Source organism: Halichoeres trimaculatus, unplaced genomic scaffold (genome assembly GCF_033239565.1).
Source record: "Halichoeres trimaculatus isolate MK-OKI-2021-1 unplaced genomic scaffold, fHalTri1.1 fHalTri1_scaffold_17, whole genome shotgun sequence".
NCBI lineage: Eukaryota > Metazoa > Chordata > Actinopteri > Labriformes > Labridae > Halichoeres > Halichoeres trimaculatus.
In genome coordinates this window covers 29,095,905-29,113,789 of record NW_027437195.1, presented here as the reverse complement: position 1 = coordinate 29,113,789, position 17,885 = coordinate 29,095,905, and the positions used below count along the sequence as shown (strand labels likewise).

Sequence of the window (17,885 nt, the reverse complement as noted above, 5' to 3'; positions counted from 1 at the left end):
GGGAGAATCTGAGTGGAGCCGGGTGACAAAAATATATATATTTTTTTTCTTTCAGGAGTCTAATCACTTCTTGACTCTACCTCCCGCCTGATTTTGCCATCCCCCCAAAAATACACGAGAAGGGCAGCTGTCAATCATCATTAAACGTTATGTAAAACCTCGATTTTAACCTCCTACAACTAATGAAAACAAAACTTTTCAGAAAAAAAAGAGGACTTGAATTCAAGGCAGCCAAATGATATCTTCAAATCACCACAACAATCAGACGTGAGAAATGTTTCTACGGGGAGTATAGATTTTTTTTAAGTTTGACCACAGGCCATCTGGAATGGCTGGAAAGCTGGATTTTTTAACCTATACTGCAGCCAGCCACCAGGGGGAGCAGTTTTTGTGAAGACCTCACTTCGAGCCGAGCAAGCCAATCCAAAAACAGACAAAAACTATTAAAAAAAAAAAACAAGTCCCAAGATTCTTAATTTTGCTGATCTGTAGAAAGTTAGATTAAACTTTGTGCACATATTTCTGTTCCCTAAATCAACCTGCCACCACTGGTACCATTCTTATCCTTGTTTAATCATGCCAGAGGGTCTTCAACAAAGAAATGTTGAAAGATAGATCAAACATTTTCTGTTTGGATGGTTTTATTTAGAATTTAACCCCTATTTTGTTTATTTACATTAATTTTTGTTACATTTTTTCAAGTTGGACTGCAGCGCCACCTTGTGGCCCGGAGTCGCACACACGCTGTCTTAAAGACGTGACTTTGAACAAGGTGTGTGTTTGTTTTGGAACAGTTTTTCTTTGTTTAAGTCAACTTTTTACCAGATACAACATAACTAAGTAAAGTATTAATCAGTACAGTTACGTAGCGCTGTTGTTTGAAACGTGACAACAAGCAAATGTAAGTTTATATCATCAGTAGCCAGGTATGTATGTAGTAGCCCAGTGCTACAACATATCCGTAGGCTAATGTGACAACAAGCTAACTGTCAGTTCTTCTCTCTATCGCTCTCCTGTTTATCTTTCTTCTGCTCTTCTGTCATTTTCTGTCTGACAGTTAGGCTCCAGTGTCCACCATCACTACAAAATTAATCACAGAAATCGTTTTCAGCAGAGAAAAACACTCTTCTCACCAGGGGCAGCGTCATGGGTGGGCCCAAGGGTCCCAGGCCCACCCACTTCCTGACAGGCCTCCCTCAAACCTTTCTTTGGAAAGAAAAAAACTTTTTTTTTTTGAATCAGTTTTAAGGAGGAATATTAGGCTGTACAACTTTGTAACTTCATGCTTGGTTTGTTATTGTAAGATGCCCTATCTCTATAAAATGCCAAGTTTGGCAACTTTTAGCCTGTTGCCAAACAATTTATGAACCATTCAGCCTCATTTTATACCGGGTCTAGAGAATGGTTTTGGGAAATACTGTAGATTTTTGTTTTTTATTTAACTGTGGTTAAAGTTTTACAGCCTATAATACAAGGAAAGTTGAGGCAGGGCAGTCCGCTTATGCGTTGTGATACCATTGAGAGCCATTGCTGTCTGATGCACCAAAATGTTATGAAATTTGATCAAATATTAAAGCATCAGAGAAACCAAATCTGCTTTAAAAATAACAGTACTATATCTATTTCTTTTTTGTTAAAATTATTTAATAACTTTTCTGAATAAAGGCCCACCCAAAATTGGTTCGGCCCACCTAAAACCAAATTAACTTTTTTTTTTTTTAAGCGCCTCAGTTTTTAAAGAATCCAAACTGTATTTGGTCAAAGTTTTGAAGAATGCATCTCCTCTCATTGAAATCTCTTCTTGAAAACGTAAACAGCCGCCTTTTGGATTAAACTTTGATTCAGCATGATTTGGATTGCTGAGATTCCTCACAGGATTTAGATGTCTGGACAAAAATACTATGACCTTGGGCTTTGTTTGTATTTCTTAGAGCTTTGTTTTTAGGTCAAAAATAGTGGTTAATGCTTTCATGTTAGTTTCATAGCAGCCTGTTATCTCTTATTATTACTTTTAGGGATGTTTATGTTGTTGAAACTACACAAAGAAACTTCAGACAGCCTCATTGTTCCAACAATGGGATCCTAAATGAGTGTTTTTGAGGTTGCAGAGCACAGAGGCCTTCCTCGGGGTATCTGCAGGGTCGTCACAGCCAAAAAGGAGGCGAGACCACATTCTCTAAAACGAGAGGAGCTCATTTGGTTGAATAATAGCAGGCTGTGATATCACGCCCTACATTCCTACACATACTTGCATTGTTGTGTTTGCTCACAGCCCATGTGCTGTGTCGGATCTGAACTTCCTCGTCCTGCAGAAGAAGAAGAAGAAGAAGAAGGAGGATAGAGGCGTGACGTCGCTGCCCGCAGAGAGGCCCGTACCACGGCGGGAGGAGAGGAGAGAGGCAGGGACGGACGCTGCTGCAGCCGCAGAGCCAAACACGAGCGCGAGCCAGGGCGACGAACCACCGGCACGCGGGGGAACTTCGCAGTAGCACGCGGCCATAATGCGGCACCGCCCGCCGACCCCGGAGCTGATGTGACTACACACACCGCGGAACAGGGAGGAAGCGGCGGACACCAGCACCACCTCACCCCGGTCGCCTCGCTTCGTCGCGGCAGGTCGGACGGTCGGTTGGTCTGTCTGTCTGGAGGAGGGGGGACATGTCCTCTCTAACCGTGGAGGAGGACCAGAAATGGGTACCGACACACGTCCAGGTGACGGTTCTGAGAGGCAGGGGCTTACGGGGCAAGGGCAAACACGGCACCAGCGACGTGTACACCATCATCCAGGTGGGGAAGGAGAAATACTCCACCGGCGTGGCGGAGAAGACCACGGAGCCGGAGTGGAAGGAGGAGTGCTCGTTTGAGCTGCAGCCCGGCGTGCTGGAGAGCGACGGGCGGAGCGGCTATCCGGCCGGGAGCAGCGAGCTGGTCCTCACCGTCATGCACCGAGCGCTCATCGGGCTGGACGTGTTCCTCGGACAGGCTGTGATCCAGCTGGATAAGATCTTCAGAGAGACCAGATGCGTGAAAAACGAGTAAGCTCACCTCTCTGTGCATACAATTGTGTGTGTGTTTGCGTGTGTTTGTGTACGTCTGCTTGCAGATCACTCAAAATCTGCAAGCATATGCTTCATCTTCATCCCCTGTCTCTGTTTTCCCATGCTCATTGAACTCATCAGGGTGTTCTCAGCCTGCTATCGTCCTGTTTTACTTCGTCCCCCTGATATAAACACAGCTGTCAAATCTGTGGTGCTGCATCAGGGCCCTGCAGACACACCCTTCCTCCTCCCACAGACACCAAACTAACTCTGAGCACATCTACAAACCCACCGTGCACCTCACTGAGGCGACAGGCTCAAAACACAAAAACCAAACCACCTAGAAACTTCTATTACCCTCCTCCTGCAGGATGTCCACACTGGGAGCATGTTGCTAGTGTTTGTAATGTTGTTGCCCACCAGCTGAGCATGTAGTATGGGCAAGGGGGGATTAATGCCTGTCCCAATTCCAGGGATTATCTAACGGATTCATGATCCCAGAGCTCTGAGGTATTTTTAGCATAACATGTTGTTTTACAGAAGCCCACCCTCTGTAAACTTGAATGTAAAGATGTGATTGGAAAGTCCCACCCTCCTCTAGCTCGACAACATTTTGTTCCATCAACTTTTTTTTTAATGCATAACAATTTATCCCTGCAAAAATAAGTTGTGTATGAATCTAGGGCTGCAGCTATCCAATATTTTGGTATTCGAGTATTCTACTGAAAATCCCATCGATTAATCAAGTAATCGAGTAATCGGATAAAATACATTTTTGTTCAGTTAAAGAGCAGTTATTTTTCTCTTAAATAGAATTTTCTGATACAGCATGTCAATAAGAGCACTAACTTTGGTAGCTCCAAAATTTGTAAGAACAGTTTGACACATTTTTTGTGCCTTGTACATCTCATCAAATGTTGCGGACCCAAACTGCACTCGTTTCGTAGAATGACCCATTAGTCTCCAAACTCCAGAAAAGAAGCTAGATTTGTTGCTAGTTGCTATTTTGTATAAGAGGTAGCTTGAGGGGTCTGAAAACGCTGAGAAAATTGCTCGAGTATTTTTTGTAATCGAGTACCTCGAATCATTCGAGGAATCGTTTCAGCTCTATATGAATCACAAGAAATGCATCCACACTTCTCGGACAGGAAGTCTGAACCTGCAACTCAAAACTAAGGAAGACGCCAAACAGGATTTGCACCCTTAGCTCAAATATTTCTCCCCTGAGGCACCTATGAGTTCTTCATCCTTTTGCCTGCTCCTGTTATTGATTTAATGAAGCTTTAGCAAAATTGAGTGCATGGAAAACTAGCTTTGCATTAAAGCAACTTGACGTTAGCTGCTGATGCTCTGAAGGGATAAAACATCTCCTGCTGAGACTGTGACAGGGGATGTAGCTTTGTTTACATCTTCCTAAATGCTGCAGAGTTAAACCTAAAGAAGACAACTGGTGTTTTTAAGGCAAGTTTAACACAAAACAAAGCTTAAAATATGACCATAAGACCCAAATGTGGCGTTGTTTACATTTTCTGATGCATTAAGAGACACAGGCAGGTAGACATAAAGATGAAACCGCCATGGTTATCACTGCCATTCAGGAGTCTGTAAGTTAGATCTGTCAGATAATACAACAAAAAGATCTTCCAAGATGAACCACCTCATCACTTTAGCAATTATCAGATCTGACAGCGGTTGAAAATGCATCACCTTTTATGTGATAGTCATTAAAAAACGTTCCTCCTCTCATGTTTTCTCTGAGGCAGAAAGGAAACAACCAGCCAGCCTGGCCCGGGCCGTGTCTTTCAAAGCGGTGAATGTGAGATGAAAGCAGAACCAGTCTCCTCCTGTTGGAGCTGGTCACTTGAAGGTTAGAGTCAGCCCGTGATGTTGACGTGTCAGCAGTTTGGTATCTTGGGACATTCGGTGTCTCTGTGTGGTATTTGGTGAATCCAGGCTGCTCAACAGCAACACGTCTCAGAGTCAACACGTCTCACGTCTGTCAGCCTTTGGAATAGAGACGAGAAAACAGCTTAGGTTTGAAGAAAAGACTCACCTACACATGAGTTTAGTGAATTTCTTATGAAAAATATTAAAACTAAAGGAGCAAAATAAGCTGTTAGCGATAGCTTTTATGATTCAGTCTAGGTCGTTCCCCATGAGGTTTCCCAGAGCAGGTGGCCCAGGTTCGAGTCCAGCCTGTGGTCTGTTTACCCCATGTCATTCACCACTCTCACCCGTCATTCGTTTCCTCCACCATCCAATGTCCTCTCCTCTCCAGATAAAGGCACGAAAATCCCAAAAAAATAACTTAAAGGAGCTGTGAGGACTTTCTGAGTGATCTTGAAAAAGTCTGCCTTGATGCCTGACCAATATTGGTTTTTGCTAATTGCTGTTTCTCAGCTTCTTGATGTGGTTGGGCAGGACCAGATTGATTTAAAGCTAAACAGGAGAGTGATAGAGCACAAGCTAAAGGCTAAAACATGTGCTAAAGGCTAAACCACATGCTAGTGGCTAAAATTAGGAGCCAAAAGCCAAAAATATATGAGCCAAAGGTCTTAACACAGGCTAGAGCCTAAACACACGAGCTAAAGGCTAAAACCAGGAGCTAAAGGCTAAACCTGGAGCCAAAGGCTAAAACCTGGAGCTAAAGGCTGAAACACAAGCTGAAGGCTAAAACAGAGGTTAGAGACTAAAATATGCGCTTAAGGCTAAATCATGAGCCAGAGGCTAAAACACAAGCTTAAGGCTAAAACCAGGAGCTTAAGGCTAAAACACATGCTAGTGGCAAAAATAAGGAGCTAAAGGCAAAAAATATATGAGCCAAAGGCCTTAACACAGGCTAAAGCCTCAACACATGAGCTTAAGGCTAAAATCAGGAGCTAAAGGCTGAAACACAAGCTGAAGGCTATAACAAGGGCTAAAGGCCAAGAATGGGCTAAAGGCTTGAAAAAGACCTACAGGCTAAAACATAAGCTTAAGGCTAGAACCAAGAGCTAAAGGCTAAAACACATGCTAGTGGCTAAAATAAGGAGCTAAAGGCAAAAACATATGAGCCAAAGGCCTTAACACAGGCTAAAACCTAAACATATTAGCTAAAGTCTAAAACCTGGACCTAAACATGTGCTAAAGGCTAAAACACGGGTTACTCTGTTCGTGCTAATATTGCCTCCAACCCACAGTCAGCAGTTATTCTGCAGTGGTCTGTTCAAACTTGAGAGTCTATCAATAAAATGAAGAGCCAGGTTACGTTAGCTCTGCTTGGTGAGGTTGGAGTTGGTAGATGAGCTCTGGTAGGACAGAACCAGGATTCACTAACGTTACACGTTACAGACACGTCTCAGAGCACCGGGCTGTGAGGAGAGAGAAGTATAGTCGGCTGCTAAACTATGCTACAAACTGACAAAGTTAGCTTGTTGTCACGTTTCAAAGCGTAGCTCTACCTAACTGTTGATAAAGACCTTACCTCGTGGAGCTGGATCTGGGAAAAAGTTGTCCTGAACAAAGAAAAGTAGTCTAATTAAAACAGATCCTCCTCACAGCCTCTTTATATAATGATGAGACTGAAAATGTTCTGGCAACTTCAGGCTTTTCTAGCTTTATAAAACAAAATGAAATGAAAATACATTTAAACTGACTGAATTAATCTTTAATGGGATTATAAATGTCTAAATGTGTGTTTAGTAAATCTCCAGTTCTAACAGGATTTACAATATAACTGTAAGGAGTGTTTTTCACTGCCTGTATCAGAGGCTCGCCAGACACTTATCAACAGTCTTAGCTACATTCTTAACGTATCTGTGTTTTTTTTCCACTGTGTAAACCTAAACCTTAGCAAACTACATATGTTGCTGGAGATTAGAGACGTTCCACTGTGACTAATTCCTGATTTGCATAGACATAGTGACTGGTCTCAAGGGAAAGAAACACCCAGAGAACAGTCAAATCTAGCCCAGTTCATCGGACACAGCCAAACGTAAGATCACAGGGGCTGTTTTTCCGAACCGCCCACCAAACTAGCAGTGCCTACTGATTTGGTGGAAATTTGATAATAAAAGAGCAAAACCCTCAGTATGGAAAAAATTTCTTGAAGTCCTACTGATCTGGAAAATTTCTCAGTATGCAACAGAGCAGTCTACCTAGCACACCATTTCCCACAATGCACAACTGTAACGGTGTTTGACTCCTGTTTCTGTTTATTGGGAGTAGCACTCAGGTTTAAGGGCACTGCCACCTACTGGAATGAGTCAGCATTACAGCAACAACACAAACGTTAGATGGTCAGCAGGTGACTGTTTGCTTCTATAAAACTAATTTACGTCAAAATTAACCCTTTTATCAACTTCTATTTTAACCATACCAGATACAGAAGTGTTTTTTCCCCAGTAGCTCTACCTTTACTTTCTGAAACTGAAAACTAGCATAGCATACTTCAAAACAGACCCAACAGAACAGTCTGACTACATACTACTTTCATTTATAGTAGGTGGTAGGTGGTTTCAGCCTGAGTGTGCAGGTCAACAATGTCATAGAGGTTTAGCAAGTGTGGCTAATGCTAGCAGGGTTAGCACCACCAGCTAGGTTAGTGTCCAGTTTACCAGACACAGCCTTTTGCAACTATGTCTTCAAATACGGGCAAAATACTGCCTGAGGCCATCAGTCGTCTGTGCATGTTTACATCCAGGTAGTAAAGCGTTACGGTGTCATGACTCCACCCACTAACCAGAGCTGCAGCCTTAGCTCGTAGTATTTTACACACTACATATGGCCAGTATTTTAAGCCTATGGTGTGGGATAAACATACTAAGTTAAATATGTGAATTAGTAATTCCGTAGTTGGCTATCGATGGTGATCATTTAATTGATTAATCGACTAAAGTCTACCAATTAGTCCATCCATTATAAATAGGTTGACTTGAAACAGGAAATCTAGCTTTGGTAAACAAACATTTTCATGTTTATTGAACGCAAGAAACAAGAGACACCTTCCAAAAATCCTTTACTATGAGGAGGCAATCTTCATTTACCAACAGCAGAAAAAGAGCAACACTATCTATAAACGCTTTTACCAACCAGTTGCATTATGAGTCGAGCAGCTTCTCTGAAATGTGGTGGCATGTTGATGTATTTTTATGGTGAACTATCAGCACAGAGCACAATCCTGGAAAGGTGGGCGTCGGGTGATTTCCCCTGCAGGGTCTGTCAGGAGGAAGCTACACAAACGCTACCAAATTTTCACACTGAGGACAGAAAATAGCAAACCACCCACTTTAGCAACCAAAACCTAATTTGCGAAGCTTCTGCTGAACGTTGAGCTCTCCTCCAAATTCAGATTCCTTCACAATAGAGTGATTTATAATCTCTTTTTTTCTGCTGATCAGTGGTTTTGCACGCTGAGCTGTTTTTATGATTCAGATGTTACGTTCAGTATTTTCCATCCTCTCCTAACTCCTTTTGTCATGTTTCAGACCTGAGTGTTTGTGAAGCAGGCCGGGAACTGAACCTCCATCTGCTGAGTGAGGCAGAACGACTGTGTGTGTGTGTGAGTGTGTGTGTGTGTGTGTGAGTGTGTGTAAGTGATGTACATCCAGAAAAATCCTGTGCTAAGAGACTTTCAGCTGCAGAGAGAGCATATAGTCAAATGGACAGTGATGTTACGTAACACAGTGACCTGAGAAGTCATGCTGGATGGTATAACTGCAGCTCGGCTGGATGAAAACATTTCCTGTGAAGGTTTATCAGATTAACTGTCCATAAACAATCATTCTGAGGAAGACATTTTACTGGTGTATTAACCCGAGCTCTAAGGCTGTGCAGCTCATCATAAATCCCCCATCAGGCCTTGCGAAGCAAAGACAAGTCGATGCTTTGAAAAGAGTTTCATGTTCCAGGTAAAGGAAATGTCATCAGTCTTGTTAGTCGTGTTGATGAACCAGAAGATGCAGAGACGTTAACATATCTAGGTCACTGTGACACAGCAGTCTAAACTGGGTTTGTTCCTGTTTTGTGGGTTCAGATCAGGTCAGAGCACGTAGAGCTAGGTAAATAGCGACGTGCTAATAAACACAGAGCAGACCAAGGTAAGGGTTGCTGACAGAAGACTATTTTTAAACTCATATTTTTATAACTGTGTCTATCTTTTGACCACTTTTACCCTTGTAAACTACTTAAACTAAACATCTGGACACAAACATTGTGGTAGTATCATTATTTGGGTCCCCATCTGGTCTTTGGGCCCTGATTTGACCCATAAACATGCTCAAAACTCACCAAAGTTGGCACACACCCCAGATTTGGCCAAAAATTAGGTATAATATAAAAATTGACCCCAACATTCCAAAATGTGCTCTCTAGCGCCACCTAGGCAAACTAAAACGGCTATTTAATGACAGTAGGAATGTCATAACGAGATCAAACCAACGTCAAAATTTTCAACTCATTGAAACACACAAATTATATGCAGATACCCCAGACCTATCTCAAACTGTAGGCCAGCAATTTGCCCTTCAAAATAAAATGAGGCCGCATTTTTGACCCTTCTACAAAAATGATCTCTTCCCAGGCCATAAATGATAACAGCTTGAAATTCGCTCAGATGACAGAGTAGACCCTGCTTTACAAAATCTATGTAGGAATTTGTTGTTTCTCAAACTGTTTTTGAATGACAAGCCCTCAAAGTTGGTGAACCCTGAAGAAGCCATCTCAGCTCCCCCTATTAGAATGAATAGGAGAGGGGCATCCAACTCCACACAAGCTGCATCATTTGAGCCTCACAACAAAAAAAGTAAAAGTGGTACAGCCTTAAAAATGGCATGGATGGCTTCCTGACAAAATTTACTACTTAAATGTCGTATTTTAAGAGAGATTTGGTCAAAATTGTGGTATCTATGAGGAGACGTTTCTAAAACTTAAGTTAACTTCACTCCTGAGAGAGCAGCAGTTGGTGATGATGTCACACTGATTGAGGGTTCCGTGCAGCTGGTCATGTGACTGAGCAGGGAAAATAATACATCACCTCTACTAAGTGTGATACCTCTAAGAGGGTCAGAAAAGGACGAAACCTTGACAGTGAAGGTGAAAGCAGCATTAGGGGAAGCAGGCCACAGTGCGAGGACTCGACCAACGCTGCTTGCAGCTTTAATTTAATTCAGAATTTTTGATTGATAGATTAAAATTGGCACATAAGAGTTTCAGTATGTTGTAATAAAGACTAAATAAGTACTGCTGCTTTCATGATCTACAAAAAAATGAAACCCTCAACATGACTTATACTTAGCTCAATCTTTAATCAGTTCTCGTAGCCCTTGTTGCCGGGTAGATTTCAGACAGAGGGAAAAACAGCATGTCGCAACAACAGTTATTTTCAGGGGTTTCTCCGTTTGACGGCTTAAATAGCATTTGAAAAATCTTTGTTCTGTTCCCTTGATGCCCCCATGGGATCTTCTCATTATTTACAACTAAAATAAATCCCTATTTTTGGGGGGGGATCTTTGATACAACTTTTTTTTTCAGACCAATACCAGAATGAGTAATCCCTTTTCATACCGAGTACCGATACCACAAGTACTTTCAGTCAAAACAGTGACAAAGATATGTTTATTCATATTATCTGAACGGGATTTGATGCTCATCATGATTTGCTGTTTCTCTTTAGTCTCTTTTTTTGATACGGGACCTGGTCTTGATTTTGGATTCAGGCCTCGTAAGCTGAAGTAGCAGACGAACGGTGAAACTCAGACCACATTCCACATCTGGACGCGATGAGCTCCAGCCTCAACACCAACTTCCTCTCAATACTTTCACTCAGCCGAGCCCACTTCTGCTTTTTAGATGCATATTTTCTCTGACCCACAGCAATGGAGGGACAAAAACTGAGGAAAGAGCCTCTTTTTGGGAAAACATCATCAATAAAACATTCAGGGACTGTTGGAAATCTACCCAACAGTTCGTTTTCGTAGGGGTCAGTTGTGCTGCTCATAAACAAGTTATGAATAAGGTTTATGAAGAATTGAATGGTTTTAAGATTAATGCTTTAAATGTGCAACTACATTGTCCATGTATACTTTTAAAACATCACTATTTTTTTTTTATTTTTTCTTTATTTTTTTATACTCCTGTCTTATTCACTTGTTTGTCTAATTTTGAGCAATTTGAATTAATAAATGTCCTCTAATGAGAGTCATTAAGCTTATTTCAATTATCTGTACTACTTTAATCCACACAAAGCCAAAAACCTGAGCCAGCTTTAATGTAAGGATCAAATAAATAACTGAATCACGTCTGAAGGAATGAATAATACTCTGTTTAAAGTAAGACCTGAGTGTTTAAACATAATGAGTGGGTGTTGTTTACACCAGTATTAAAATTGCAAACATGAGTCAATTACTAAAAGTAGATCAGTGCAAACAGGAGCAGGTGCTGCTGCAGCGACAAACACATCTCCAACACAGCTGAGGGTTTGCTTACAAAGCTGCAGACCATTCACGCAGGTTGGAAAACCTCAGTTTGACCGCCATGTTGTTCTTAAAATGTGAAGGTCAAGAGCAGACTCCTGTTATCCCTCTCACATCCTCCAGCTCTGTTAGATTAGGTCTGAGGCTGGAGGATTTGGGCTTTTGGCTGGCTTTACTTCTTTCACTAATGGGCTTTGCTTATAGGAGGTCTTCAGCAGCATCACTGAGCAAAAGAAGAGTTAAAAACACATTAATTTGAAGTGACATCAGCTTTAAAAGACTGGCAGAACGACCGATTACGCTGGAGGTCTTGAGCTTTTTCGCGTCTGGAAGCTTTTTCTTAAAGCTCCTGTTGGGACTCGGGGTTTAGGTTGAGTTTGGCAAACCTTTTGGACAAAGTGTCGTCTCGTATTCTGCTTTTTCTTATTTCAAACATGGACTTAAAGCAGGGATGTTCAATACCACTTTTTTTTCAGACTGATACCAGTACAAGTACTCCCTCTTGAGTGCTCACCGAAACCACTCGTACATACAATAGTAAATAAAATGTAAATAAACAGTTGCTCTGCCATTAATCCAAAATAAAACCCAAAAAACTCTCTCTGAGTTTATGATTTTTTCAAAAAAAGGATTACAGTGAAAAATCAAGCTAACTGTCAGATTTTAAGTATTTTTAAAATATAAACTGAAGTGCAAAATAAAACAGTTTAACTGTTAACTTCTCCTGGTTCATTCCATAGACTGTATACAGAGTGGACAGCTTGGCTCCGCCATTAACCATCGTTTGGTTTGAAGCCAAAATTCCTCAGTCACAGGTGCAGCCATTGAAGCAGTTTGGAGCCAGAGTCTGCGCAGTAGAGACTGTGAGGGATTCTGGGAGAATCTGAGTGGAGCCAAAGGACAAAAATATATATTTTTTTTCTTTCAAGAGTCTAATCACTTCTTGACTCAACCTCCCAACATATTTTACTATCCTAGAAAAAAATATGCGAGAATGGCAGCTGTCAATCATCATTAAATGTGACGTAAAACCTTGTTCTTAACCTTGTATAACTAGTGAAAACAAAACTTTTCAGAAAAAAAGAGGACTTGAGTACAAGGCAGCCAAATAATATCTTCAAATCACCACAACAATCAGACGTGAGAAACATTTCTACCAGGTGTATTAATTTTCAAAGTTTGACCACAGCCCATCTGGAATGACTGGGAAGCCAGATTTTTTAACCTATACTGCAGCCAGCCACCAGGGGGAGCAGTTGACCTCACTTCGAGGACATCAATTTTTTTTTAAAGTCTATGGTTCATTCTTGTTGTCTGAACAGGAGGGGCTGGGACGATATGCAGTTCTTGGAATTCAATTCAATAACAATTTTTGGGGTGCCAATTTGATTTTAATTCAGATTTTTCGATATTTACGATTTTTGTGATTTTAAGTTTGCTTTTTTAACACCAGACCATGTGGAAAAGTTAGATAATGATGATGATATCTACAGTATACTAGGAGCCATATTTTCAAAAAAAAAATGCACATTGCACGAGTCAGAGAGAAACATTTCGCCCTCTGCTGGAGAAAAGTGGAAACTTTTTTCCAATCCAGTTTATAAACAACGATTGAAATGAAGAATTTTTTTGACAAAGAATCACAATTTTTATATTGTCAAACAAAAAATTCAGATATATCAATTTTTCGATTCTATCCCCAAGCCCTACTGAACAGGACCTGATGCATATTTGCGGTGGTGTTAAACCGCAGCAACTAGCTCCAACTAGTGGTGAGGAGGACTTACTCCACGTAAGATTTTTTTTGCCTTGAGTATCGGCTGCTGGTGTCGGCAGCCATTATGAGTATCAATACCTTAAAAAAAAGGCTGGTATCAGCCCGAAGTTCTTTGCAAGGGGTGGGCCTCAAACACCAAAGGTCAACCTCCAGAGGGCTGGCCAATCACAGCAAAGGGGGTTTTTGGAGCAGGAAGCTCCATTGAGACAGGAGCTTGATGAAATAAAGGCTGAGAGTTTTCCAAAACACCAGTAAGAGAAAATAAAGATTTTTTGAGCTGTACATTATGTTAAGATACTACAGGAACACCAAAGGGACTAAAAAAGCACAATACCCCCTCTTTAAATCCAGCCTGATAAAATATTATACTTTTGTCTCCTGATGTGTGTGTGTCGGGGTGTTGAGCTGTGTTTTCTGAAGATACTGCTGATACAGCTCTCCTCGCCCTTGTGGAGTACTTTAAGCCTCTCAACCATGTCTGACTCCTCTGGCAGAACAAAAGAAATATCTCTCAGCAGCTTCACTTTAAGAACTCGATGTATGATGAATAGGGCGCTCGGCTGAGTCCCACAGTTGACACAGATCCTGCGCCCTTGGCAGCGGTTTTATTTTATAGAGTCTCTTCTGTCTGGCTCTGATACCACCCGAGCACACACGGCTCCACGGGGACCGAGAACACGCTGGATAAAATAGGTTGATAGCCTACTTGTCGTGTAATTTCAGGCCCATGCTGCCTTGAAGGGAGGTTTCGAGGGATTGATTTGTTCTGAGGGAGACTTTGTAACCCGAATCCCGGAGTAAGACGACGGCTCCTGAAGCAGAGTCCATCTTTTTGGGAGATGGTGTCATGCTGGGACGGGTGGAGTGTTGTGCTTTCCTGTTTTGGGAAGATGGGGAAGCAGATATGTTTGGTGTTCTGCTCTGCAGCTCTGGAATGAGACTGTTTACAAAAAATGACTCCAGCAAAACCCACAAACATGAGGTTATGAGGATTGTTCTTGCATTCTGATTTACAGAAGCTTCTTTTTTAAGGTATTTATAACAAAAACAACAAAATATCAGCACAGCGGCCTCGGTGAACCGAACAGGCGTCCGTGTGGGTTGGTGCTTTTGGGAAACTGGGCTCTCTTCAGTAACAGACTGTGCTCTGCAATCTGCAAGAGTATGTGGGCTTTGAAATGTAGGCTGCTGTGTTTACAGTTTCTGTATTTAGGCATCATATCCGCTAACTTACCTTTACAGTTTTGTTGCTGTCAGGCGTTTTTTGAGGAGTCACGTGACCTGTGAGCACAGGTGCATCCACATTAGCAAGCCTGCAACTTCATTTTGCACAATCTTCAAAAACAAAAAAGAGACTCAGCATCACAGATTCAGCTTTGTGAGCTGATGAAAACATCCAACACCAACACCACCAGAAATTACAATCTCTGCACGAGCCAGAGTGTGATAATAGTAGTAGTAGCTGAATGCTCTGCTGAAGAAAACCCCTTTCACGGTTCCTCCGTCTTGTGTTTGGAATGTGGACCCCACCTCAGCTACAGGGAGTTGGCCGCAGAAGCAGAAGCGATACTATTGTTGGAGCATCGCCGTGAAACTCGAGTCCATACCCAACAGGCACTTAAAGCTGCTGATCTGATATGCAATTTGACATCCACAGAAAAATCTCCACCCCAGATGTAAAGAGGAGTCAGAGCTCAGGAATTTACATGCAGATTTAATATCCTGCAAAGTGATTTGATTTAATTCTTCCTCTGCTCGGTCTGGATTAGAAAAGTTAAGCCTGTCGAGTTGACTTTTATGCAAATGCAGAAACCTAAACCCACAGCTTGTCCTCGTCTGGTGAGATTCTTCCAAAGTCTTTGTCTCCAGATTAGTTAGTGACAACAGCTAACACTCCCTCATCTGCTTATGTGGCACTTTCCCATTGTGCTCGTTTGATGTGAGACGTCATGTTTGTTGTTCCTGAGCAGCTATAAAAAGCAGCAGCATTCCTCTCCTTCTCTCTGCTGAGCCCCGGGCTCCACCTGCTTGTTATTTATGATTCTCAGAGTTGTACTACAATGAGAGCGTCTGCTGATGTTTTCACTGGCATTCTTCTTGGGTGTTACCACGTTTTTCCAGCAGCAGGATGATGATGGTGATGATGATTACATAACAGCCTGTGTTATGAGTTATACGTCTTTCCTGCGGCCTACAGTAATTCCACTGTTTGTGCTCAGGCAGGAAATCTTTACCCAAACAGGACCTGGGAACGAGGTCACTGGGTGTGTGTTACTGTTTGGGTCTCTTGTTGATTTGGAGTCCTTGTCTGTCATTACCTCTGAATTAATGGTTTTCTAAGACAACATTACAACCAAATATTAAGTCTCTCTCATTTGCAGTGATGTCAGGAGTCAACTGAACTTCTTTTAAATTTAGTTTGAATATTTTTATTAGATTTTTCTTCATATACATAGCTACACACACATGAGAACATCCAGAAACCCTGGAACATCGAGAGACAACAATGTTTCGCACACATCGCAAAATCATTGAAAAAAAAAAAAGAAAAAAAAAAAAAAAAGAAATGAATATATATATATATATATATATATATATATATATATATATATATATATATATATATATATATATATATATATATGTATGTATACATACGCACATACATACATGTATACACACATACACACACACACACACACATATATATATATATATATATATATATATATATATATATATATAACTTCTTTTAAATTTAAGGAGTTTATAACATGAGTCTTGCTTCCAGCCTGGCTACTTCTGAACAATATCATATATTACTTTATAGAATAACATAACTTCACACATAGTACTATAACTTTAAAAATAATGCGTCACAGTAAAAATTACCATTGAATACAATATCATATGTTATGATACAGTATTGAAACAAAATGGCATGATGTGAAATGAAATAATATGATACGGTTCTATGTGTTATGATATCAAAAACTTAGTGCCCCATATATAATACACAATAAAGTACTGTCTGATGCAGTACTATACAATAAAATATTATATGATATACTACAGTATCATATGATGTAATGCAGTATGATAAGAGCTTAAAAGGTCTGATTATCTTATAATAGATAACCACCATCTCACCACTCGACAGTGCCATTTCCTAAACTAGTGGAATTGAGAAATAAAACTGCAATCCCAAAATGTCCATGAAGAGAAAAGTTGATGCAGATGAAAAGCTGTTTCAAGAAAGATGGGAAGGGGAATATATGTTTGTGTCTCAAGAAAAAAAACTGGTATGTCTTTTGTGTTATGAGGCTGTTGTGGTTGTCAAAGAGTACATTGAGGAGTAGTTGCATTTATTTGACATTAAATTTATATTTAGCTACATTTTAAACTGTCTTACAGTTACATCTGGCCCTTTGAGGACAACCGTTATGCTGATGTGGCCCTCAGTGAAAATGAGTTTGACACCCCTGTAATGTAGTATGATACACTATACAATACTATAGGCTACAATATAATATGATACATGAAAATACTATACGATATGAAATGAAATGATGAATATGAAACTAAACAATAAAATGATATGATGGTTCTGTATAATAGGATACAAGAGGGTACAATATGGTACTCTATACTTTATTAATTTGATATGAAAAAAATATATTATTTGAAGAAATACTGAGATATGATAAAAGTGTGATATAATTGACCACAATTATGATATGATATATGATATGATTTGATATGAAATGATATGATATGATAAGTTTGAAATAATTGACTACAGTAATGATATGATATGATATGATATAATATGATATGATATGATATGATAAGTTTGATATAATTGACCACAGTTATGATATGATATGATATGATATGATATGATATGATATGATATGATATGATATGATATGATAAGTTTGATATAATTGACCACAGTTCTGATATGATATGATATAATATACAATATGATATGATTTGATATGATATACATTATATGATAAATTTGAAATTGACCACAGTTTGATGTATAATATGCTATATGCTAGACTATGATATATTATATGATAGGGTACAGAATGCTATGGCATGATACAATATATGTTAAAATGCAATAGGATACAATAGGCAGTTTAATACAATTACATCACATGACAAATGGTTCAATGTATGTTATGGTACAACACAATATGTTTTGTTATGGTAGACTACCATACATTGGGAAATGGTCAAATTAGATGGTTGTCTGAGATCAGCCTTGATCCCAAAGGGCGTCTGTAAGAGTGTCAAAAACTTCAGCCAAGTTTGAGCCCTACATACTGTAAGATTTTAGGCTGTGTAAAGCATCTTAAACATTAAAGCAGGGAAATTCTCTGATTGAAGTGGATTAAATTCACTTATATATAAAGGATGTAAGTGTTTTCAGGGATATTATTTGTCTTTTTTTAGTTTGCTAGGACCGTCTGACTGTTGCTCCTTTGAGCTTTGACTTTTTGACAACCCCCTGCTGAATGCATGAAACAAACCAGCTGCAAAGCTTTTATTTTGAAGCCTTTGTAGTTGGGAACACTTTCTGCTTTGTCACTCGGTACATTGGGTTTG

General features: G+C 40.2%; 1 protein-coding gene across 2 annotated transcripts in view; it reads left to right on the top strand.

The window, feature by feature from the left end:
* Positions 1-2,146: 2,146 nt before the first annotated feature.
* Positions 2,147-17,885, top strand: part of rab11fip5a (RAB11 family interacting protein 5a (class I)) — a 33,114-nt gene continuing 17,375 nt past the window's right edge. The window contains exon 1 of one of the 2 annotated variants that reach the window (XM_074691707.1): positions 2,147-3,035. In XM_074691707.1, coding sequence (XP_074547808.1) covers positions 2,659-3,035 — 377 coding nt within the window. In that variant the 5' untranslated portion in view covers positions 2,147-2,658. The remainder of the gene's footprint in view (positions 3,036-17,885) is intronic. The other variant, XM_074691708.1, reaches the window with a different exon arrangement.